The sequence below is a fragment of the Lissotriton vulgaris genome, chromosome 5 (genome assembly GCF_964263255.1).
Source record: "Lissotriton vulgaris chromosome 5, aLisVul1.2, whole genome shotgun sequence".
In the NCBI taxonomy this organism is placed as follows: Eukaryota; Metazoa; Chordata; class Amphibia; order Caudata; family Salamandridae; genus Lissotriton; species Lissotriton vulgaris.
The window spans coordinates 727,775,982-727,801,380 of record NC_141693.1 but is presented as its reverse complement, the minus strand read 5'-3'; the positions used below and the strand labels follow the sequence as shown (position 1 = coordinate 727,801,380).

Sequence of the window (25,399 nt, the reverse complement as noted above, 5' to 3'; positions counted from 1 at the left end):
ATAAAGCGCTCCCAGCGCTTAGGGAAGAAATAAAGTGCTCTTAAGCGCAAGAGGCAATCCGCAAAGCTCCAGCAAGGTCTGGAGGCAGGCATGGGGCAAGGCTGGGCCCAGAACCAGCTCACTGGGTCTCCAGGCAGGAAGACAATCCAAGTGGCGGTCCTCTTGGCCACAGCAACAGCAGAAGGCCCCTCTGGCAAGGATCCAAAAGCAGAACAAATTGTATGGGGACACAGCCCCTTCTTATACTGTAAGTTCCTTTGTCTGTAGGTGCAGGGTGGGGGAGAAACCAGTCACAGCTGGTTTTGGAGTACCCTTGATGGCCCAACTACCCATTTCATTCACTGGCAGGGCTAGGGTCATCAGTCGCACTACAGGGGGTGGAGCCAGCATTGTGTGGGGAAAGTCAAGCCCCATCAGGGACCAGCTGCACTCCTCCCCAGCCATCAACATGCTAATCTCACACTCACCACCGGGCAGACCCATCCAGCCTTCCTGGAGCCAGGCTCACCAGCCAGCTCCAACCAATCACACGCCAGGCATATTTTACAATAATATGCCAAGTCCTAGAAGTGGCACATCTACACAAGACACACTCATGCCACATACATCATTGCGAAGCATTCATTCTCATGAGTTCGCACATACCAAATTCGAGCATGCCCTCCCCACGCATCAGGAACTACCAGGGACACAGACATTCCCCATGCATTCCTATGGGGGAGCAGGCCAGCCTACCTACACACACGCACTTTACTCTGGGACACAGGGAAAAAGTGCGCAGAGACCAGAAAATCATCAACACAGATCATATATTAAAAGCAAAAAGATTAGGGGTGAACCTGCCAGAAGGGCCAAGTCCAACACCTCGCAATTGCGAGACCTATTTCATTGTAAATGGTTGTGTTGATACTCTATTGTAGTTGCTGATGTTTGGGTTGCTGGGCTGCGCTACTATCGTATGCTTATTCCCATGGGGCGAGCTGCGTGCTGGGTCACATATCGGCATCAGAAAGACAAAGGCTCTCATTTGCCTCACCGGGATTGTTGCAGCACTTAAGTTGAGCTGATGGTCTAGCGCATGGCACTGTCGCAGGCACTTATGAATGTGGGTACATGGTGGTGCGGTTTGTGCAATTGTTTGTTTGTGTCCTTTCCCGGCTGTGCTTCGGGGTTAACTACGTGAGGGCCCACTTTCACACTGCACCACATCCACCACCACCATCACCACATCCACATCCACCACCACATACACCACCACCACCACAACCACCACCACCACAAACACCACCACCACCACAACCACCACCACCACATACACCACCACCACCACATACACCACCACCACCACATACACCACCACATCCACCACCACATACACCACCACCACATACACCACCACATACACCACCACCACCACATCCACCTCAACCACCACCTCAACCACCACCACATCCACCTCAACCACCACCACATCCACCACCACATCCACCTCAACCACCACCACATCCACCTCCACCACATCCACCTCCACCACATCCACATCCACCACAGCCACATCCTCCACCACCGCCACATCCTCCACCACCGCCACATCCTCCACCACCGCCACATCCTCCACCACCGCCACATCCTCCACCACCGCCACATCCTCCACCACCCCCACATCCTCCACCACCACCACATCCTCCACCACCACCACCTCCTCCACAGACACCACCTCCTCCACAGACACCACCTCCTCCACAGACACCACCTCCTCCACAGACACCACCTCCTCCACAGACACCACCTCCTCCACAGACACCACCTCCTCCACAGACACCACCTCCTCCACAGACACCACCTCCTCCACAGACACCACCTCCTCCACAGACACCACCTCCTCCACAACACCACCTCCTCCACAGACACCACCACCTCCACAGACACCACCACCTCCACAGACACCACCACCTCCACAGACACCACCACCTCCACAGACACCACCACCTCCACAGACACCACCACCTCCACAGACACCACCACCTCCACAGACACCACCACCTCCACAGACACCACCACCTCCACAGACACCACCACCTCCACAGACACCACCACCTCCACAGACACCACCACCTCTACAGACACCACCACCTCCACAGACACCACCACCTCCACAGACACCACCACCTCCACAGACACCACCGACCACCTCCTCCACAGACACCACCGACCACCTCCTCCACAGACACCACCTCCTCCACAGACACCACCACCTCCACAGACACCACCACCTCCACAGACACCACCACCTCCACAGACACCACCACCACAGACATGTGTGTGTGGCTCTGTGTGTGTGGGTGTGTGTGTGGGTGTGTGTGTGGGTGTGCGTGTGTGTGTGTGTGTGTGTGTGTGTGTGTGTGTGTGTGTGTGTGTGTGTGTGTGTGAGTGTGGGTGCAAATGCAATAGGTCTTGTTTCTTTTTTTTCCTGTAGCGCATTCTAACAGCAGATCAACTTTCACCAGAGTGCAACTTATTATCGGCTGTAGTATATGGATCTTTACTCCTAAAACCTGTTCACCAATGACTGACTGCTTGTTTATATTATTGTGCTAAGCCTTTTCCTCTTTGATTAAGTTAGCTCTCTTTCTGTTTGAGGCACGTGTCGGATATTTCATGGTTTTGCGCAGCTCATCCACACTCACAATTGCTATGGCCATGAACAATAAGGATTTTCTTCTTAATAGCTGAAGACAAAAGCAACAAAGTTCACTGACATCTGGCAGCTCTCCCAGCGAAAAAGCTGGAGGCCATGCTCACAACTCGCCTTCTCTTTCCAGCCCCAAAGCATCACTCAGAACCATCTCAGGATTACTCCGCACTACCTGGGCAACGCCTCTATCTAGAGTTCATTCACCACTTCCTGCACAAACTAACTATCCTTCTCTATCTTCCTTGTTATCTATTCTGTGCAGGTCGCACCCCTATCTATTTACCACGCCACATAATTCCCTTCCACAAACACACTACACACCACTTTCCACAACTGACAATTTTAATTCAACACTTATGATTCAACTCCAAACCCCATTCATCCACTACACTCCAAACGAAACACATAGGTAAAAAACATTGTCATTTACTATGCCAATAGCTCGAACTCTCAAAAAAGCGAGACCTATTGCATTACAAATGGTTGTTTAGATTGGGCCCTGGGTATTGGGGTCCTTGGGGCTAAAAGTGGCATGGGGAGGGTGGGCCATTTGACCCCCTCCCCTTAAATAAATAATGTGGCTCCTAGGCTTATAACTGAAGAATACAGCAGCCATTTTAGTTTGGTACCCACCCATCGCGCCCCTTCGCCTGCCCCCAATACCGCAGGATCGCGGCAAAAATGTACCTTTTTTTTTTGTCAGAGGGTGTCCCTAACCTACCCTCTTATCACTTTTTGTTTTAACTTTGACAGGTGACGAAGTCTTGTAATGGCTCCTAATACAATTTTTCTGATGTTGCCTGCATCCAGTCAGAGCGCTTGCTTCTGCTGGAGTCTGACTCCTGCAGAGCGAATTGACCCAAGGGAAATAATGTTCCTTTGGCCAATCGGAACTCTCTATTTTCACATTTACGCTCTTACGAGAGTCTCTCAAGCCTCCCGCAGACCCAACCATCCAGATATACAAATATTTTTGACCGTTAGTTTCTAAAAAAAAGAAAAAAACTACTGAACAGATTTGCACCAAATCTAGCTTCCTGCTGAATTTGGTGTAATTACGTTCAGCAGTTTTTGCTGTAGCCATGCCTAAAGAAGTCTGTAGAAAAAGCATGGGGATTTTGCATTTTGGGAACCCTTTCTTTTTCTTGGCTGCCGCTTGACAAATCTCCCTCAAAACTTTCCATACACAAAGTAGTCAAAAAGTAGCACCTTTTTGGAATGTTTCCTGGAAATTTGTCAAACGGAGCCAAAGTCATTACAGACAAAGGGTATTTCCCTAGGGGCAGTTTCTGCACCAAATTTAGCATATTGTACATAAATGACCTGGAGTCATTCTCTGACACTAATCCTTTAAGAGCATATGTTGCTTTCTGGAAGAGATCTATAGATGACATCTTTATGATTTGGGAGGGTGACTTTTAGACACTTATTTCAGACCGGGTTAACCATAACTGTAATGCTCTTGGATTCATTATGCAGTCCCATAAATGACAAAATAATTTCTTAGACTTTTTGGTTTGTGTTGAAAATGAGCATCTCTACACTACACTATATAGGAAGCCCACGGAGACTAACACATTCCTGATATACATCAGTCACCATCCACACTCACTACCATATAGCCAATTGTTTAGATTAAGGTGTAATTTCTAACACAAAAGTGAATTCTTCAGGGCAGTAGAGATCTTAACCCTCCAGTTACTTGAAGATGGCTATCCCAACTGCTTGTTTAGATGCTCTGCTAAGAGAGCATGGTACTGCCCGCTTGAGACTCTACTAACTCATGCAAAATAGGAATCCAATAGACTTGTCTGCATCACTACTCTCCAAGTTAAAACTTCATCTCCAAAAGCATTATCAAAACAGATATATTTTAGCAGCGTTGGACCTTTCATTTGGACCGCCTAATGGACCACCTAGACTAGCTTGCACAAATACCCCCCCCCCCCCACCACCCGCCATATAAAGGCACTACAAATGCAGACAAAGTAGTATGTCTCCTTTTTGCATAGAGACAAAGGAATTTAGCATTTCACTACATCTTTGAGATTTTTCTCAAATTGCAACACTGCCAATGTAATAAATGCCATTTTATGCCCCTGTGACCTACTGGTCACTGGCCTAACCACACAATAAATAAGGATTTGCACATGCTAGCATAGGAGTCGCATAAGATGCAAAGTCATCACTGCCCCTTTAGTAACACATTTTTTTAGTTTGATCATTGCAAGAATGAGTTGCGGTGGTAAGTTATCAGTACCATTACAGTGGGAGAGAGGAGGTGACATTGAATCCCTATGCAAAAAGCGGGTATTGCTTTGGATTATTAGTTTGGACACTATGCGCACAGCTCTAAATCATGAGGAAGATTCAACATCCTTGATTTAAAATGAACTCTCCTTATACAGAAGCTTTATGGACTCTCAAATCTTGTTGCCCTTGCCTTTTTGGTTCTTTGAGCAATGTTATATGATTTTATTGCATGGTCTCACATTTTTGATTGTACAGTCCAGATTATTTTGTTTTATGTGTACTTCTGCTGTTTTATATTGCGGTTTGGCAATGTCTTTTAAACCATTCCAAAATAGTGCCCACCCCTGCTCTCCTTTCTGTCTCTGGGCCTAGTCTGTCTTCAGTTTCTTCCTTTTTCAGTTCTTAGCCCTTCTTCTTTCCATCACCTACATTAACCTGCATTTTATCGTCTTACATTGCCCTTTGAAAACTCATTGTCCTGAAGTGACTCCATGCGGCCATCCAGCGCTACCAGTAAATCTCGATTGTTGGGCTTATTCAAACCCAGTGAAAGAATCTGGAGCTCAACCTTGAGACCCAGAACGCTTGTGTTTTTCCCACTTTGGGATGACTCTTACGCACACACACTTTCACTAGTATTACCCATTTCAAGGGTTTTAAGCAGCTCCTCTTACCATGTGTTTTCTTTTATTTGGGCCATTCCCGGTCATCCAGTTGCTTAGGCTTTTCCCCAAGGACCCTCTCCTTTAGCAACAACATTACCTTTCAGAATGTAAGTACAGTCTCATGAGTATTGCCTAGGACTTTAGCTTTCCCTATTATTATTTCAGCTCTCTCTCAGGCCTGTTGTATTCCCATGAGTCATGAGGGTGATCCCGCCATTTTTATTGGGATTGAAAGGCCGTTGACTTTATAAAGACTGACCCAAAATGATTGTTGAGAATTTGCTGTAAAGGTCTGTGCTGTTGTGTTTTTTGATCATGATTTCTCACTTGAGTGCACCTCAAAAGAGGGAACCAAGCAGGTTTATTTTGCACCAGTGTTCACTGCGTCAATGTGTCTGTACATGTTTTTTTTTCATAAACACCTTTGAATAAGTTTTATTTGCCATTTGGTTATTTGCATCTAAAGTATTGTTACTAGAGACGCACCTTTTTTGTTATAGTTATTACTCCAGGTCCCCAGCGATCCATGGATCTTTGTTGTTGAAATATGTTTATACATTTGGCAAAACTCATTCGGATGGAGAACTGGAGCAGTAGGGTGTCTAATTTGTCTGGAAGGGACCAAGAGTTTTAACAAGATTCTTTTTATTGCACTAAATGCATTCCTATTGCACGAAAAGCATTCCATATCGAAGTGCTTTCAAATGCACTTCCAAGACCCTCCTACAGTCTATGGAGTTGCATGTTACTGCTATCCCAGGGTCCATGTAGTTCAATGTGAAACATTTCTCAGTGTTTTTGTTTTGGTAGACTGCTGTACTACTTTATTGGTGATTTTCTTTTAATGTTGCAAATTGACCTGTACATACATTATAATGTTGTAATTTTACTATTTCAGTGTGGAGTGTATCCTGAGAAGCAAGTCCTCTCTTCCCCATCTGAAGCCAGAAAACAACTTGGAACTTCAGTACATCCCAATATCTAACCTGCTGTATTCAAGGACTTGCCTACTGATATTTAGATGAACATTATCAATAGTTTATTGCTAAGACTCTGGACTGTAAATACAGGTGCCTTAAACCCTCACATGCTGATGACTCGTAATTGTGTCAATGCCTTAACTCCTAGTGTAAAATAATGAATACGCCATTTCAAAATATTGTGAAATCAGTTTGAGAGATCACTTACCAGAGATTAGTTCTAAGCACCTTGCTTATTCTGTGTCTATGCAAACTGTGTATAATAAATAAGTACATTTAAGTACCAAATCATTCCTTGTATACTACATTAATACAAATATACTATTTGTAACAAAAAAAGTAAGGCTGCACTACAGTATCTTTATGTAGTTGTACTGTATCTATGAATATCCGACGTGCCTTACATTATGAGGAATATAGGATAATGCAATATCACTAGATCAGGATTATTGAGATTAAAACATGGGTAGGGTTATTGAGGACTTTGAGTGAGATCCTGGTCTTGCTAATTCAGCTATGTAACCCTGAACAAAACTTGTTATAGTGTTCCCGAACAAGCCTACATACAAAGTGGTGTTGCCAAAAGTCCAGAATGAATGCTTGTGTATGTGTTTGTCTGTTTTCCTAAAGAACCCTTCTTGGCATTCATGGCTGGTTGGTTCCCTTTGCTGATCATTTTGCTTTTGTGAATTTAATTTGTTACAGCCACACATACTTTTCATTTTGTTCAGCTGCTTCATCATTGCAGCTTTCGAAGGACAAAACCTTTCAGCAAAACTTCTATTCATATTCACCTTAAATTTGTGATTTACTGAATGTTTGGTCTGGGCAAAGTTCTATCATCAAATTAAGGCCGTAAATATTAGTTTATTGGCCCCTTCCAACTCTAGGCTGCAGCACTCAAATAAACTTTATTTCACTTCCCAATAAAAAGAGGGCTTGTAGGTGAAATGTCTGCTATTTTCTCCCTGCTGGCTCTATTCTGATTTAACTCAGCCCTTCATTAATGTGACCATTTCATAAGCTTGCTGGAAGGCATTTTTACATGTTTTGAAATGTTTTCACAAAAAGCTTGGTAAATGTGTTGCAGTTTATTTGCATATATAAGGAGAACTGGTTTCTGTAGTGTAATATTTGATCATTACTGGTCGTATGATTGCAAGCAAATTTGTTACAATTGGGCAAACCCTGTCTCTATTGACAAGATGGAATATCTTTAGGACTTTCATAAAGCTGAGCATCCCCTTAAAAGTGAAAAGACTCCGAGTAAGGGCAAGGGCAGACGATCAGTTAAGTATTGGGATGGGTGCATGTATCTTTTTTCTCTTAGATGATTCTGGAACTCTGGTGACCTTGTAAAGTGGGGTGTGTGTGTGCATACATGTGTGTATGTATGTATGTATGTATGTATATATATATATATATATATATATATATATATATATATATATATATATATATATATTAGTGGATTAGGAAGAAATTGAGGCCTTGAAGCATGTTTGGCTAGGCAAGTTCATTAAAAAGTTCATAGACTATTGCTGCTGTTTGATATTTTTATGTAACTAGATGTTTATCCTTAACTCTGTTAAAGTCCTCTCATATAGGCTCTTGAATATATAACCATAACCCCTGAATTACTCCTCAGCTGGCATTGTTGGCCTCTGACGGGTGGGGAACTCTCTCGCCATGAAAACAAGTTGCTTTTTCTTTTTTTTTTTTTAGGGGAATGCACATTATATATTCCATAATCTTTTATTTTTTAAGGAGTTGATCACTACCCTATGGGATTTGCTATTTTTATTTACTAAGTTAGCTGAAATTAAACACCATAATCATCCTGTATAACTGTCAATAACATACCTAAAGAATATTACTCTATCCTTTGATCTCTCAGAAACCATGCATCTTTTGTCTAGAAAGTGGTATCCCATTTAAATACCCATTTACAATTTCACATGAGTTGTTGCTGGTTAAGAGTGGTACCTTGCAAATTACTTAAATATAAAATGCATCTATAAGTTCGAGTTTTGAACAACTGATTACAGACTATTGCTGTGAGTTTAGTAACTGTACACATCCTCAATTTATTTTTTCTAGACTGTTTTGTTTATTGATTAAAAAAATTCTACACTTGGTTGCCAAATATTTTCAAAATGTTGCTCATGTATGCATTATAAATGCCTACCTGCTTCACCTAAAAGTGCCTTTAATACATCGCGCTTGGTGTGGATAAATTAAATGTGTATCTTCTCAATTTAAAAATGTTGGTCTACAATTGATAGACTACTGTGAACGCCTTGTGGAATTAGTAAATATTGAATTGTGTCCTAAACTGTTGTAGTCACATAAAAAATGTATAATGTGTTTAGTGCTAATCTAAGTCTGGAAACCTGCGGCTATATCTTGAACACTGCATCTAGTTTGGTGCATTTTCTTGATTTCTAGCTCATATACTAACTAGGTAGCATGATTAGTTAAAACATTTTATTCTTACAGCACAGAAAGACAGAGCAGTAGTTGCTGCTCAATGTTTTCAAAATCCGATGTCAAGAGTTTCTTCAGTCACTCCCACAATTAGAGTTAGTGCATAATGCACTGCACACAGCACAATTTAAATGGAAACAGGCACACAGCTCTGTGTCCTTGGATAGTGTTCAATTGCGGACCCTATTCATTTGTGTTTCAATGCAGCTCACTTATAATTACGTTTCTAAGAAGCGTCATATACAACTCTTGCATATTTAGATCTGGCTGAGTCAGTTGGACACATTGTAATTGGTGCATAATTGTGAATATTATGGCTAGAAACTCCTGGATTGGAATGGCACTAACTGTAGGTAAACAATATGAAATTATGCATTTTTATCAACAGCAGTGCACACCTGTATCTCTTAAGTAGCTTACATTTAAAAAGAAATAGTGAAATAAGACACAGCCTTTGAAAATAATTTATAGAGATTGTGTCCATACAAAATATTGATTAATCGGTCTGGACATCTGGCTGAGCCTTGCCCTGGGTGGACTGTAGAGTTAGATAGAGGCACATAGTCTGCTCTGATTCAACTAAGTGTAAATTCTGCAATTATTTAAAGTCCAATATACCGTTTTCAGAGGCTGGTTGCACAAACGCAATCTTTGGACAGCCCAGTTAATATAAAACAAAAGGTAAAAATAACAGGATGAACATTTTAGGTTCTATTATTGCCTTAATATACCTTAATATGAAGGCTGGGTACCAGTTTTATTATGCTACAGCTTCTTGGAGGTAAAAGATTTACAGTTCTGCACTGCATAAACTATTTATACTCTTAACTTTTTGCTTAAAATCGCATCTTAAACGAGTGTAACTAAAGCAACTCGTGTTTTTAAGTGTATTTCTGTAACTCGCCTGCTCTTTCAATTAAAAAGTTCCATATAGCCTCCAGTTACTAAGTTAGCTTTTCAATGTTAAGTCATAGTGCTATTTTCCATTTATTCTTTTGGGTGAAACTGTTAGGAGCGGAATTCTGTGAGTCTCAGAAGGATCTCTCAACAGTAAAAGAAATCTGTGCCTTATCCTTATTGTGAACATGCTAAATAGAAGTGCCACATTTAAGGAGAGATGCAACATTCTCTGCTATTAAAGGATGTCTCATAGTTGTTGGATGATTTGCACATCAGGTAACAGAAATGTTTTGCATTTTAATCTGTGCCTTCTATTAAGAATACCTGTGGCATGTTACAGAATTTTGACAAATATGTACACAACGTTCTATTAAAGAGACTTTTTCACTGGTTTCTATTTTTAACTAACTTACTGTGCACGGTTCAACACCTTGAAAAGAAAGCATTTAATATAATAAATATTTAATAAAAGCGACTAAAACATTCTTGCTCACCTTGTCTTTTTTATTTCATGCTGCAGTTGATAAATGCATTGCATAGGGGGATTTTAAGCTTTAATTATCAGCTGGTTCACATACTGCTAAACGAATCCAGCAGAGACATCGAAGCACTGTCACAAAATGTAGAAGAGCTCGATGATTTAGAGTCTAAGGCCTTCTGAAACCTTGGAGTCTGACAAGTTCTGAGAGAGACGGGCACAGATTCTCTGGATCTCTGGTCATTGGAAGCACAGGAGCAAGATACTGCCATGAGCTCACTGAATTATCACAGTCCTCTTTTCTGGGCTTTGTCTTTCATGGAGCTGTGTGGTGGAACAGTCCAGACTTACTGTTTGAATGTGTTGATGGGTGTAGAATGTGCAATGATACTGTGCAGTTAATGTATTGTCCTTTCGGTGTTTTTTTTTTTAAATCAAAATAAGAATTTTATTTAGGTCTAGTTCTATTGCTCAGTAATGTTCCTTTATAGTTTTAAAAGAACTGCAATTAAATTCCATGAGCAAGTGCCAGAGCATTCTTAAATATTCTGAATAACATCCACTACATGTCCTGCGATGAACTTGAACTTTCCTGGTCAGCAGGCACACAAATCACTCTTATAATTGAAAACGTTTGTGTACCCACAGTGGACACTAATATTCACAGTCCGGACTCGCAGTGCCTGTGCCACAAGGGTACAGGCCATGAATACCGGCCTTTTTCAGGGCCCACAGCAAAGAGGAGAGCCATTCAGCGTGGGCAAAAGGAGAGCGAGTGCCCAGTTTGCATCTCAATTGCAATCTACCCTGCAGGCTTCTCAAATTATTTGCTTTTTTAATGCATTGCTGGGAGTGCAGCAATGGCTTTGGTCTTCTTTCAAAAGAGGCTATGGATAGCTGCACAGGTTGTTGGTAAGTAGCAACATGCGAAGATTGTCAAAGCTCGGGGAGCTGCTGGAAATATAGTTAAGTATTTAACAAAGAACAATGTCTCCTGCGGAATAGTTAGAACTAGTTTGATAAAGATAGCGCACAATGGCGATGAGGGTGATTGAGGCGAATGTCAAGACAAATAAGCTGCATATACTCTGTAAGAATGTATAACTCATTTATGTAAACATATCTCAAGAATTTAAACAGTTTCTAATGTATTATAAACACATATGTAATCAAAAAACGTGATGGCGTGTCCCAAGTGAATTTAAACCAAAAAAGAACCTAACTTCTAGAGTGAAACAAAATAGTTTGTAGACAACAAGGTTTCCTTTGTACATTTTCTGAAAGAGAGACGACCAAATAACACGTATATTCAATTGAAGTGCTGCAGTTGAAATGGATAAATAACTGTTGCAAAAAGGTCTGTCTCTTTATCTTTGTCGACGGCGTTTCGACCTGGCTAAGGTATCAGGTCTCATCAGGACTGTTCAATGGGGGGCACCTATGAAGTGTAATAACTGTATGTTAGCATGTGGGCCTTCAGAAACAGGATGTCATACAATACTTGGGCAGGGGCGAACAGGTTATTATACCTGTAAAGACGTATTCCTGGTTTGAGGATCGTGCAACTGTAGCACTGTGAAAATAAAAGTGAAATAAGAACTTAAGGGATCCCGGCCGGGACCTGTATCGAATATGAGAAAAAAGGAATGGATCAGATACTGACAACATCGCTAATATGTTAACCTAAAGGTCAATTGTGGCCTATATTTAGTCAAACTTACCCCTGCTGAGGGTGTGAGGTAAGCCGGCAACCATGATTGGGTGTCGGACTGTAGATCCGGAAGATAATGACTGTGACCCAGGAGAGGCACGAGGCTATGAAATGGATTTAAAGAAGCACTTGTAAGGGAATGGCCCGTGTGCTGCTGGAAAAACTGGATTAGAAAATGGCAATGCTTACCAGGAACCACACGAGGGCACTCTTGGTATTGGTTTCGTCGGAGAACTGGATGAATGGGTTCTCCGTTCTGTATAGTAGGGATTAGCTCAGACTATGCTGGCTCTGGGAATAAAAAGTTCCCTGATTACTTCTCTTGTGGGGATGAGAAGAAGGGCAACAGCAAGTGGAGTTGGCGAGGGCCAACCCCACTTGCTGTTGCCCGTTTAATCGAATCAGGTAACTTTTTATTCGCAGAGCCAGCATCGGCTGAGCTAATCACTACTATACAGAACTTGACTACATATGTGTTTATAATACATTAGAAACTGTGTATAAATTGTTGATATGTTTACATAAATGAGTTATACATTCTTACAGAGTATATGCAGCTTATTTGTCTTGACATTCACCTCAATCACCCTCATCGCCATTGTGCGCTATCCTGATCATTAACTAGTTTAACTATTCCGCAGGAGCCATTGTTCTTTGTTAAATACCTTTACCCAGGCTCCAAATGAGTAGGGTTCCCTTGTTCCTTTCCCAGGAAATATAGTTAAGCGCTGAATAAGGTGGGTTCTCCAGTATTGGATTTTTCATAGATTCACATGCTTGAGTCATCCCAGTCGTCTTAGTCCCATGGTATACATATAAAAACAGTAGATAATACTACAATAGGCTAAATGCAATGAACAGTCACTGCAGTAGCCTATTCAATTTGTTTTGTAAAAAAGAACCAAACTTAAATTGCAGCCAATCAGGCGACAGCAACCTTTAGAACAATCCCAAGAGACGCTAGGCTCCTCAGATTTTTCTACCGCACTTTGTGTGAAAGTGAGTTTCCCTGAGCTCTGCTCAGTTTTCTCTTAAATTCCAGATTTCAACTCCATGCCAGTTTCTTCAAAGAAGGGTCTCTTCAGGTTGTGTGGATCATGCCGTAAGAAGAGTTTGCATGCTGAAGATCCACATACAAACTACATCTACTGCCTTTACCCCCAGCATAAGGTAAAAGACTTAAAATCTGTTGGACTTTTTCAACAAAAATCCCTCTGACAGAGGGTAGGTTATTGATTTGGCTTCAGAGCCTAAAACATAAATCTGAGGATGAGGAGAGCTCTACCTCACAGGCTTCTAAGTAAACATTTAAATGGATAGATGGACCTCTTCACTCTCCTGAGGTTTCCACGAAAAAAACTTCTAAAAAGTCTGGTCAGGAAGATGCAGGCACCTCGCTAAAAGAAAAGCGTCAATTCCCTACTGAGGGCAAAAGCCATAAAAAGGAAAAGCACTCTTCCGAACATTCAATGAAAATTTCAGTCTCTAGAAAGCTTGTTTCACAGATGGCGTTCTCATCTTCGTCACCTTATACCAAAGAATCACCTTGGGGACATACTTCACCTACCTCGTCGTTGAGAAAATCTAGTTTGTTGATGGCGGATACACACCACAAGCTGCTTATTCCAGACAACCTAGATGGAAGCAACAAGTTCCTCACTACCTGCCACTCTTCCCATGTCTACTTCACTAAAGAAAATTCCCCTTTTTCATTGCCTACATCAATGGTATTAAATAAGACAAATGGGTCCTGGATATAATAAAATATGGATAAAATATAGATAATAGAGTTTACCTCCACGCCACCATCGATACCACCCAATCTGTAATTAATGAAGGAGGTTTTGCTAATGCTTCAGAAGGGAGCAATAGAATATGTACCACGCTCTCGGAGGGGAAAAAGGCATTGTCTCTTTTCCTAATAAAGAAGAAAAAGTAGGGAGAATGGCATCCCATTCTAGACATAAGAAAACTCAACAAATACCTGCTGAAGAAATCCTTTTGCATGGTAACTCTCCAGGAGATTACAGCATCTGAAAGAAGCAGGTGAGTATTATATTCCTTACCTTAGAATATCTGCAGGCGTCAGTCTGGATCCGGAAACGTTTGCGTAGCAGTACCTCTGCACGTCGCTAGGCATAGTCTGCGGCTCCGTGTCCGGCGGCACCGGGATGACTTCGCCAGAGTACTTAGACGCCGCCCTCGCGAGCTGGCGTCAGTTCTTTTTTCCGCGCCAGCAGGCGCTGATCCGGAAAAAGTGGTACCCTTTAGTCATTTTTTGACTAAACTTTTACGTTCCTTTTTGATCTGTTTTTTGAGTCTGACTCCATCGGTGCTGGTAGGGATGCCTGGGTTCAAACCCTGTGCCGACTGCAACCGACTGATGTTGGTTACCGACCCCCATCGCCGGTGCCTATATTGCTTAGGGGCCAACCACGATGACCTGTCGTCCCCCGACTGCAGGGCCTTGACGTCGACAGCTAGGTGGGAACGGTCCCATGAGTGCCGCGAGCTCCGGCTCTCGGCCCGCGCAGCTTGAGGGCCCGGTACAGGAGGAGGTAGAGGGACCGGTCGTGGGGCCGGAGGCATCACAGCTCGGCGAGTCGACACCACTCGTCGGGCTCAAAGTCCTCAGGTAAGAGGCACAGGAAGTCGAATAAGCGACACCATTCTTCTGACTCCCACCGACGCTCGCGCGACCGGTGGTTCGGGCGACACAGCCCACGCGGCTCCGCTGGAGCCGCAGATGTTGCGGCCTGCTCCATACCTGCCGGTCCCTGGGCAGAACGCGATACCGGAGGAGATCGAAGCCTTCCTCACGGCCAAGAGGTCGCTCACTCCTCCGTCTGGTTCCGCGGTCCCGACTGGGAGCCAAAGCGGGCCGGGTGCTTCGACCTAACGACCCCTCTGCTGGCGCCGACTCCTAGGGTGTCGCCCCCGACGCTGTCCCTGGACGACGTCGTCCCCAATCTCCACCTCAATCCGGTTCCGACGTCGGAACGGCGTAGATCGAAGCCGCATTCGACATTGAGAGAAGTGCAATACTTCTATGATCCGGCCCCATCATTTGAACCTGTGTACCAGAAGATGGAGGGCGAGTCGGATTGGGAGGGGTCAGAGGACCCTCTGGCACGGGAGTGCCAGTCTTTTCAGGACTGGGCAGGAGATCTTGGGGAGGCCAGTGGTTTGGACACTTCGCCCGACACTGGGTTTGTCTCCCCACATACCGTGGCTACGGAGGAGGGGGCTGCCTATAGTGTGGTGCTGACTAGAGTGGCCAAGGCCTTGGCTCTTGAGCTCCCCGTTGCGGCCGTGAGGACTAACCTCCTCACTGAGGTCCTTAAACCGCAGGCAAGCTCTTTGGAGCCTCTACTGTCGTTTAATGAGGCCTTAATTGACGTTCTTTTGGGCACTTGGTCCAGCCCCGCTACAGGTCCCCCTCTAGATAGGAACGTGGCCAGACTCCACCGCCCGGCCCTGGGCGACCCTAATTTCCTGTCCACCCACCCCACCCCACCCCTGAGAGCCTGGTTATCCAGGCCTCTAATTCCCAGACTGCATTCCCGACAGCTCCCCCTGATCGGGAATCCAAAAGGTACGAACAATATGGTAAGAAGATGTTCTTCTCACTCAGTTTGGGGTTGCGGTCAGTCAACACCGCGTGCCTTTTGGGCTGTTATTCCCACCCTCTGTGGGAAACGGTCATGGACGTGCTGCCACAATGCCCAGGGAGGCCCGGGCTAAACTCGCCCAAGCCCTTGCAGAGGGTCAAGATGCAGCACGGTTTTCCATCCGATGTGGGCTGCATACAACGGATTTGCTAGGCAGGGCGATTGCGACAACGGTGGCAGTTCGCTTGGCTGAGGTCCGCCAACTTTTCGCCTGATGTCCAGAACACCCTTATGGACATGCCGTTTGATGGCTTTCGCCTGTTTGGCGACAAGGCAGACCGTGCGCTTGAGCGCTTTAAGGACTCCAGGGCTACGGCCAAGTCCATGGGCCTGTCGGCCCCGTGCCAGCAAACTGCTGCCTTTCGTGGCCAAGGAAGGGGTGCCCCCACAAGTCCTGCCAGCCATGGGCCGCAGACTAACATCCAGCGTGGTGGCAGACATGGTAACCGCTGTGGCGGTGCCAGGGGATAACGGCGAGGCCAGTCAACATTTACCCCCACAGCATCTGCCTCAAAGCCCTCCTAGTCCGAGCTTTCAGGCCCATTTGACGCCAGTGGGGGGCAGGGTTCGCCATCACCTCCCCCACTGGCGCGACATCACGTCGGACAGGGGGTGCTGCAAATCGTCCGAAGGGGCTACTCCCTCCCCTTCGAGGCGACCCCTCCAGCCATGCCACCGCGTTTCGGGTGATCACTTGCAACTTCTGCAAAAGGAAGTTATGGCCCTCTTGGCCAAGGGGGTCATCGAGTGCGTTCCTGGACCAGAAATAGGGTGTGGTTGTTACTACCACTACTTTCTGGTTCCCAAGAAGGGCAACGGGGGCCTGTGCCCGATCTTGGACCTGTGGAACGTCAACTGCTTCCTCCGGAAGGAGAAGTTCAAGATGCTGACGCTGGCTCAGATCTTAGCTGCCCTAGACCCGGGAGACTGGATGGTAGCGTTGGACTCGCAGGACGCATATTTTCATATCCCCGTCCTGCCGGCCCACCGGCGTTACCTGCGATTCACGATAAGCCACGAGCACTTTCAGTTTCCGTGCTCCCCTTCGGTCTTACCAGTGCCCCTTGGGTGTTTAGGAAAGTGATGACGGTGGTCACAGCTCATCTACGCAGATTAGGGGTGTCAGTCTTCCCCTATCTCAATGACTGGTTGTTGAAGGCGGGCTCGCCCCAGACAGTCATCAGCCACCTCCAGACTACGGCTGACCTCCTGCACCTGCTGGGTTTCTCCATCAATGTGCCGAAGTCACACCTGTGCCCCTCTCAGAAGCTCCTCTTCATCGGAGCGGTTCTATACTCTGCGCGGTTTTGGATTTATTCTCCTGAGCAGCGGGTTCGGGATATTCAGGCTCTGATTCCGATCTTTCAGCCTTTATCCCGAGTCTTGGTCAGATTGACGCTGGGGCTAATGGCCAGGTGGCGGATGCAGGCTCTGCAGTGGGACCTGAAGTTTCAGTGGGCCCAGCATCAGGGCAACTTGTCTGACCATGTCTTGATCTCGGAGGGCACTACAAAACAGTTGCAGTGGTGGCTCACAGACCGGGTCAGTGGCAGATCCCTCTCCCAACCGGAGCACGTAGTTGTGACAGACGCATCCCTCCTGGGCTGGGGGGGGGCCACATGGGAGAGGCGGAGATCAGAGGCCTCTGGTCTCCGGCGGAGTCCCAGCTCCACATCAACCTTCTAGAGCTGCGGGCGATCCGACTTGCACTGAAAGCATTCCTCCCCTCTGTCCGGGGGAGTGTAGTGCAGGTTTTCATGGACACCACAGCCATGTGGTACTCTAACAAACAGGGCGGGGTGGGGTCGTGGACCCTGTGCCAGGAGGCTCTGGCAATCGCTGGAACATCAGGGCGTGACCCTGGTGGTTTAACACCTGGCAGGTTCCCTGAACGCCAGGGCAGATTAACTCAGCCGTCTGTGCATGATGGATCACGAATGGCGTCTGAACTTGGACGTGGAGCAAGGTCTTTTTCAGCAGTGGGGAGAGCCTTGATTAAATCTATTCACCACAGAAGAGAACGCGCAATGTCATCAGTTCTGCGTGTTGGAATTTCCAAAGCGGCACTCGCTCAGAGACTCTTTTCGTCTCGAGTGGAGCTGCGGTCTGTTGTATGCCTTTCTGCCTATACCACTTCTGCCCAGAGTGTTTAGGAAGATAAGGCGGGTCCGTGCCCAAGTTATCCTTGTGGCTCTGGACTGGGCACGAAGATTCTGGTATCCTGAGCTACTCAGCATGTCAGTTGATCCCCCGATTAGTCTACCTCTTCAGGAGGACCTTCTGTCACAGCAGCAGGGGGCGATCCTACACCCGAACCTGTCCAGCCTCCACCTCCATGCGTGTAGACTGAGCGGCGACAGTTGAGGCCATTTGACTTGCCACCTGAAGTCTGCGATGTGATTCTGGCAGCCAGGCGTCCCTCCACAAAATTGGTATACGCCTGCAAGTGGAACAAATTTGTGGCATGGTGCACAGCAAAGGCTGTGGATCCACTCTCTTCCCCCCTTTCTGAGGTTCTCCTCTTTCTACTTTCTCTTGCCCAGCAGGGCTCTGCTCTGGGCACTCTTAAGGGCTACCTCTCTTTTCAAGTCCCCAGTTGTAAATAGGTTCTTGAAGGGCATCACTCATGTTTTCACCTGTTTCTTTCGTGATGCCTCAGTGGGACTTAATTCTTGTTCTGACTTATCTGATGTGTGCTCCCTTTGAGCCACTTCATAACTGTCCTCTTCATCTCCTCACTCTTAAAACTGCATTCCTGGTTGCCATCACCTCTGCCAAGGAAGTGAGTGAGCTCCAGGCTCTTTCTTCACAACCTCCTTTCCTTTCTGTCCATCTGGACAAAAGTTGTGTTGCGGACGCGACCCTCTTTACTGCCCAAGGTAGTCACAGCCTTCCACATCGGGCAGTCCATCACCTTGCCCACCTTCTTTCCGCCTCCGCATCCCTTGAAAGAGGAAGAGAGGCTCCACCGTCTGGACCCAAAACGTGCACTCTCATTCTATATGGATTGCACACGCCAGTTCCGGGTGGATGACCAACTCTTTGGTAGTTACATGGGCGTTAAAACGGGACGGGCGGGGCACAAACGGGCCATTTCTTGATGGGTTGTTTTGTGCATCAAGGCTTCTTATTCACTGGCTAAAAAGAAGCCTCCTGTGGGGCTGTGTGCCCATTCCACTCTGGCCACGGCGGCTACTACTGCCCTGGGTCGGGGAGTCACCTTGCAGGACATCTGTCAAGCAGCTACTTGGGCCTCACTGCACACGTTCGCAAGACACTACTGCCTTGACAGCCAAGTCAAGAGAGATGGCTTTTTCGGGCGTTCCGTTCTCCAGGACTTTCTGGTGTGATTATTGGTTTGCAGACCCAGCACCGGGTTTGGTATTGCTGGGGTATCTACTCTAAGGTAAGGAATCTAATACTAACCTTTTTCTTTCAGATGCACAAGTTACTTACCTTCGGTAACGATATATCTGTAAGAAACAGAAGTTAGTATTAGATTCCTTACCGCCCCACCCATCCTCCCCGTTCTGCGAACCGATATCTAGGGTTAAGGTCATCCCTTTTCAGGGCCCTAGTTTCATGGCACCAGTGTTGGTTTTTTTTTTATCATAGCTCTGTGTTTCTGGCGCGGAAAAGCTGTGTATAAGAACTGACGTCAGCGTGCGAGGACGGCGTCTAAGTACTCCGGAGCCGTCATCCCGACGACGGACGCGGAGCCGCAGACTACGCCTAGCGACGCGCAGGGGTACTGCTACGCAAAAGTTTCCGGATCCAGACTGATGCCTGGGGATTTTTTTAGGTAAGGAATCTAATACTAACTACTGTTTCTTACAGATATATCGTTACCGAAGGTAAGTAACGTGTGCTTCTGAACCGTTCGGAATTCCTAGCAAGCCTGGATTTGGAAGACTCCTATTTCCATATCCCTCCCAAGTATTGAAAATGTTGACGTTTCTCTGTGGCAGGCGTGCATTATCTATTTAAGGTGCTTCCCTTAATCTCGTTCAGCTCCTCTGGTTTTCACCAAGTGGCCAGCTCCCGTGGTAACATACCCAAGATTAAAAGGCCTATAGATCTTCCCATATCTCGACGATTGGTTGGTGAAAGTTCCTTCTCATCAAGCTTCAGAAGTCATCTCCTTCTGCCTACAGCTCTTTGCTCTCTAGGACTGGCAGTCAATCTTCAAAAATCTATTCTAGCTCCTTCTCATTGGATAACGTTTCAGGGGGCAACATTGGATACTCTCCAAAATAAGGCATTGTTAACAGAAAGATGGAAGGCCATTCTATTTCTGGCTCAAGCTCTACAAAAGAATTCGCTTCTGTCCTCCTCAAATCCTTTCTCTGAATGAGGTCTTCTGCCACCCTCATGGTACCGCATGCTCGTCTAAGGAATAAGACCCTTTCAGGAGCAATTGGACATCCAATAGCTTCAAGTAACAGGATCATCCAACATCATTATGATAACACCGATCATGTAAGACGCACTTCTTTGGTGGCAGTCTGCCAGTAATCTCTCTGGGACTGTCATTCCTTTCTCCTCTTCCAGAGTTTGTTCTCACCACAGATGCATCTTTAGAAACCTGGGGAGCGCGTCCTTCAAGACCTCCAAATAAGCAGCAAATTGAGTCTCTCCAAAATGCTTATCCATTTTCTGGAACTAAGGGCAATTTTTCTAGCCTCCAGTCATTTCTTCCAAGGATGAGAGCATCCTCAGTCCTCATCTGTACATACAATACCACCTGCATGCATTATCGTAACAAGCAGGGAGGAACAAGATCTCCAATCCTATCCTTGAAAGCTCCAAGGAGCTGGGAATGGACACTGCAACATCACATAGCTATCAAGGCGGAGCATCTCCCAGGAGTAAAGAACAACCTGGCAGACACCTTCAGCAGGTTAAACCAAACAAATTACAAGTAGGAACTCCATCAACTGATTCTCAATCACATTTTCCAGGAATGGGGAACACCCAACTTGGATCTATTTCTGTCTCAAGGGAACCAGAAATGCTGCTTCTTCGCCAGCAGGGAACCGCAGATAGGGTCATGGGGGAATGAGTTTTAGATCAGATGGTGTAGGAAGGTGGATATCTGACTATGGTTACCCCCAAACTTTTCGCCTGGTGTTTAGCTGGTTTTTGACATAGTTGGCCTGGGATCCTGCTATTCAGGGCCCCAGGCTGATTGCTCTCTCCTTAAAATGGACTCCATGTACCTTAGGTGCATACACAATTGGAACTGGTTCACCTTATAGGCCCCTGTAACAGTGTACCATAGGTACCCAGGGCATAGGTGTTTCCAAGGCCTACCAGGGGCTGCAGCATGTATTGTGCCACCCCTGGCCTGGCCTTCATATTTGACACAACTGGCAGATCACTCAGCTGGGGTAAGTTGGTGTAATCACCTCTTACTTAGATATAGTATCCCTATATCTACCCTTAAACTGGACACATGTGTTCCTATCAGCCACTCCTATGGAAGGCCTCTTCAATCCTGGAGGCAGAGTGCTTGGAAATATGTGAGATGGTGCTCTAGCATGAGCTGAGCCTGTCTGCAGCTGTCGGGAACCACTCCCTAAGCTGTTCCGGGATATTGCCATACCATATACTCTTAAGTGCATTATAATCCTCGCGGTTAAATGCTATCTTTGGTTTGGCTTTATCAAAACATGTCGAGTAAGGTGTCATACGAATTGGAATACTATCCCCTCGACAGTTCTGTCGACGGGGATAGCATTCCACCCTTCTAGAGGGACACGACATGTGTGTAGCCTTAACCCCGGTTAAGGTTAACCAGAGCCTCAGATCCACAAAATGGATGCTTCTGCCACAGACACATGTCTGACCTCCTGCTGCTGACCGAAAATCAGCAGAGGAGGCCTGGACAAAGGCTTTCCTGTCACAGGGAGGTGTCACACCACCCCAGACAGGAGATAGTGGATTGTAGCAGGGAGGTTTGAAAGAAACCAGACAGTGCCTGGGGAGCACAAGGCTTCCCCTTGCATAAACCGGTCAAACCGGTTCTGGGGCACTCCAGCCCCAGCTCCTGTGTGACCTGGACAAAGGAAAGGGGGTGTAACCGCCCCCCTTCCTGGTCCCACCCATAGGGAGGGGCCTAGCAGGAGATCCACCCCTCAGATTGGAATAAGAGTGGGAGCAGTGCCATTGCACAGCAGATCATCCTGAAATCAACTTTAAACAAGAAGAAGACTGGACTTCGACATTCTGCTGCACAGAAGACTGAAGAGAATCTCCCTTGTGGCCTAGGAGGAGCCACCCTGTGAACACAGGCATCACCCAGCACCTCGACGTCTGCTTTGCCGCCGCCTCCCGCCGGAGCCTGAGTGCAGAGCCTGACAAGACCCAGCTTCCCAGACTTCTCACAGCCCGATCCACAGTCCCTGCAAAGAAGGGACCCGTGGAGGCACCGAGAGACGTGGGAGCGGACATCTTGAAATACCCCCGAGACGCTGACTGCGCAGCACCCGAGGCACCCTCGACTCTGTGCTTTGGGGTTTGAGAAGCCCCACAACCGAGCAGCATTTGCACCAAAGATCAGCCCTCCAGCATCTCCACGATCTGCGTGGGGCCCTTTTGCTTTGTGCCACTTGACTGGCCATCCCGGCCGCCTGTCACGTGGTCAGGGGCCATCTTGGCGACGAAACCTACAATTTACACTGTGGGTCTGGTTGCTCCAGACCTGCTCTCGCTCCTGTAGAAAGGAGTACCCGCTCTGACCTTGCTGGTCCGAGTAATAAGCCTTTTTCACTTTTCCCGTGGCTTGCATTAGCCAAGGCTTGTTTGCTTCAATCGAGTTGCCGACACCGCCATCAGCTAGAGCCTTCGAGGGACAGCTCGTGATCGACTCCTGGACGTCCTTGACCTCTTCGTGTCCACGTGGCTGCAGAGAGAAGCAACACCTCATCACCTGTTTGCACCCGACTTTGCCTGGTTCCAATCTGGTTCCACGGTGGTCACTGGTCAGTGACTTTGAACATTGTCCCCTCTGCTTTCAGGTCTTCACAACTTCAGATCCACCCTTGGATCCACCGGACACTTCTGCTTCCCACCGCCTGCAGCATCTTTAGTTCCAAGCGCCAAGAACCTGCGTGTCAAAACCCGACGCCACTTCGACCCTGTGCACCCACTTCCTGTGGGTGAGGTAACATTGCAACGCCGGTGTTCCTACACTGGTCCACACCTCTAGGGTCTGTGTCTTAAGTTTTGTTCCTCTAGGTTCAGCAGAAGTGTCTTTAAACTAACTTTGTACTTTTTACGCACCATAGACTTTACATAGGAAAGTGCGTGCACTTTAGACACTGCACCCGAGTCCCGCGGGCCTTTCCCGACTTAATCATTGCTAGTCTCGAATAGCTCCAGTGATTCCCAAGGCCCTAGGCCTGTTCCTGTCCTGATTGGTATCTCTTATACCACTTTCTTAGTATATGGTTTAGGTGGCCCCTAGGGCTCATCCATATTGTGCAACTTTTGTGTATTTTAAACTGTCTTGTGATTTAACGCTTGTGCTTCTGTGCTCATAAAGAGTCCAGGGGATTTTATAGTTAATAAATCAATATATATTTTCAATATACATCTGTGTGGTGTCCTTTCATTTGGTATTCAAGGGGGTTGTGTATGGTAATACAGCTTGCTTCACATGCCTTTCAGAGTTTAGCCTAAGACTGCTTTGTCCACGTTACCACTAGGATAACTGGTCTACAAGGTTGAATTACAACCAATCATCATAAGGGTTGCTTGGCATGGTACAAAGTGATCACTAGAATTAGTGAGCATTATATACCAGGCCAACTTCTGACAGATGGTCAGGAATCTTTGGGTATGCTTTTGCCCCTTGCCCCCTCATCTCCAGAGTACTGATGAAAAGGAAACTGGAACCGACCCAACTCCTTCTCATTGCTCTGCTTTGGCACTGCCAGCAAAGGTTCATGGAGCTACTCCTGCTGTCACAGTCCAAGCCTTATCGCCTGCCAGTGTCAACCTCTCTTGTAGTGAAGGAAGGAAGCAGAGGCGGTTGTGTGGGTTCAGAAGTTTTAATCAAACAGCCCCTACACAACTGCGGTAAAGGCTCCCGGTTCCCTCTGACAGTTGGAACCGTTTGGGTGACAGAGGACCAAGGGAATGGAATGTGGAACGTGAGTGGAACCAATGAGGGGGCAGGGAAGAAAATAGGACTCTTGCGCAGGCGAGCAGTAAAACACAAGATGTCACACACCAGTATTGGCTCGTGACATTAACCATAAATACAACACAATGTCCTAGAATGTTTAACACAGAGCAGTTACTTACACAGAAAATCATCTAAGCGTCTGGGTTTCTTGATGGTTCTACCTAACCTTCCCCTGAGACCTAGATTTTCAGATACAACTTCAGTATCAGAATGTGAATCTTCTTCATCGCTCTGGTTGTGTGTGAGGTCTGACTGCATCATTCTAGTCCGGTGTGCTGCAATCCGTTGCCTCAGTGGTGGGTGAATGAACACTGTCCTGAACATCTTCATTTCTTGAACACACTCTATTGTCATAAAACATGGAACTGTCGTCTTTCAGGTTTGTCATAATCAACCCACAAATCTTTGCTAGCGCTATTGGGCTGACATTGACTAGACAACTCTTTTAAGGCTCTATTGGGTTGACTCTACTCTTTTCCCACTGAATGACATTTGGCCAACCTGTTCATATGCCACACTTTGCCATCACAAAGTCTGGCAGCATTGTTATACAGTTTGCTGATGTGAAGGGGAGTGGTGAATCTGCTTTCTCCCTTACTGACTTTCCTAACCGAACTTTGACCAGATCTCTGATCTTGAAAGAGTGATCTTTGGCACCGTCTTATGTGTTGTACCATTCTTTGTAACACATGTTTGCGTTCAGAATGTTGTTCCTTATGGTTTCAGATGACCACTCTACCTGTTTGGATGTGGACATCCATCCTAAATCTCTGCTTAAGGGTTGTCTACTTTGCATGGGAACGAATGGTGATTTGGAGGTACTGGTACATGGAGTGATTTTGTAGGCGCAAATGAGTTTGAATATTTCTTCCCATTTGAGATTGTTGTTCCTGGATAATTGTATGTTTCCTTTTAGAACACGGTTGAAACGCTCAACGAGGCTGTTACCCTCTGGGTGATAAAGCGAGGTGGTGTTATGAGTGATGCAATTTCTTTCCAGGAACAACTTAAAGGCATCAGAGGTGAATTGGGGACCATTATCGGTCAGTACATGCTTGGGTAGTCCTTCACGCAAGAAGAGTTTGTCAAGAAATGAAATGACAACTGAGTTTCTACACTGTGGGCAATCTAAATTACCGGCCATTTGGACATTTGGAGAGGTGAAAGATGACAACCAGGATGTACTTGATCACACCATCAATGGGACCGGTTATGTCCAGGCTGATCCTCTCCCAAGGCATGCTCGGAGGGGGTAATGGAGATAGAGGAACCTTAACTATTTTGAGGCTCTTATCTGAATCAGTGCAACTAATGCAGACTCTTATGACCTCAATAGGTTTATCAATCCTGGGCCACCAATAGCTGTTT

At 46.2% G+C, this 25,399-nt stretch overlaps 1 protein-coding gene across 1 annotated transcript in view; it reads left to right on the top strand.

Annotated features, from left to right (window-relative positions):
• The window catches only part of VAMP3 (vesicle associated membrane protein 3), a 308,881-nt gene extending 298,416 nt beyond the window's left edge, over positions 1-10,465 (top strand). Inside the window, exon 5 of the mRNA XM_086922161.1 lies at positions 6,512-10,465. Within this exon, the coding sequence (XP_086778287.1) occupies positions 6,512-6,528 (17 nt within the window). The 3' untranslated portion in view covers positions 6,529-10,465. The remainder of the gene's footprint in view (positions 1-6,511) is intronic.
• The last annotated feature ends 14,934 nt before the right edge of the window (positions 10,466-25,399 follow it).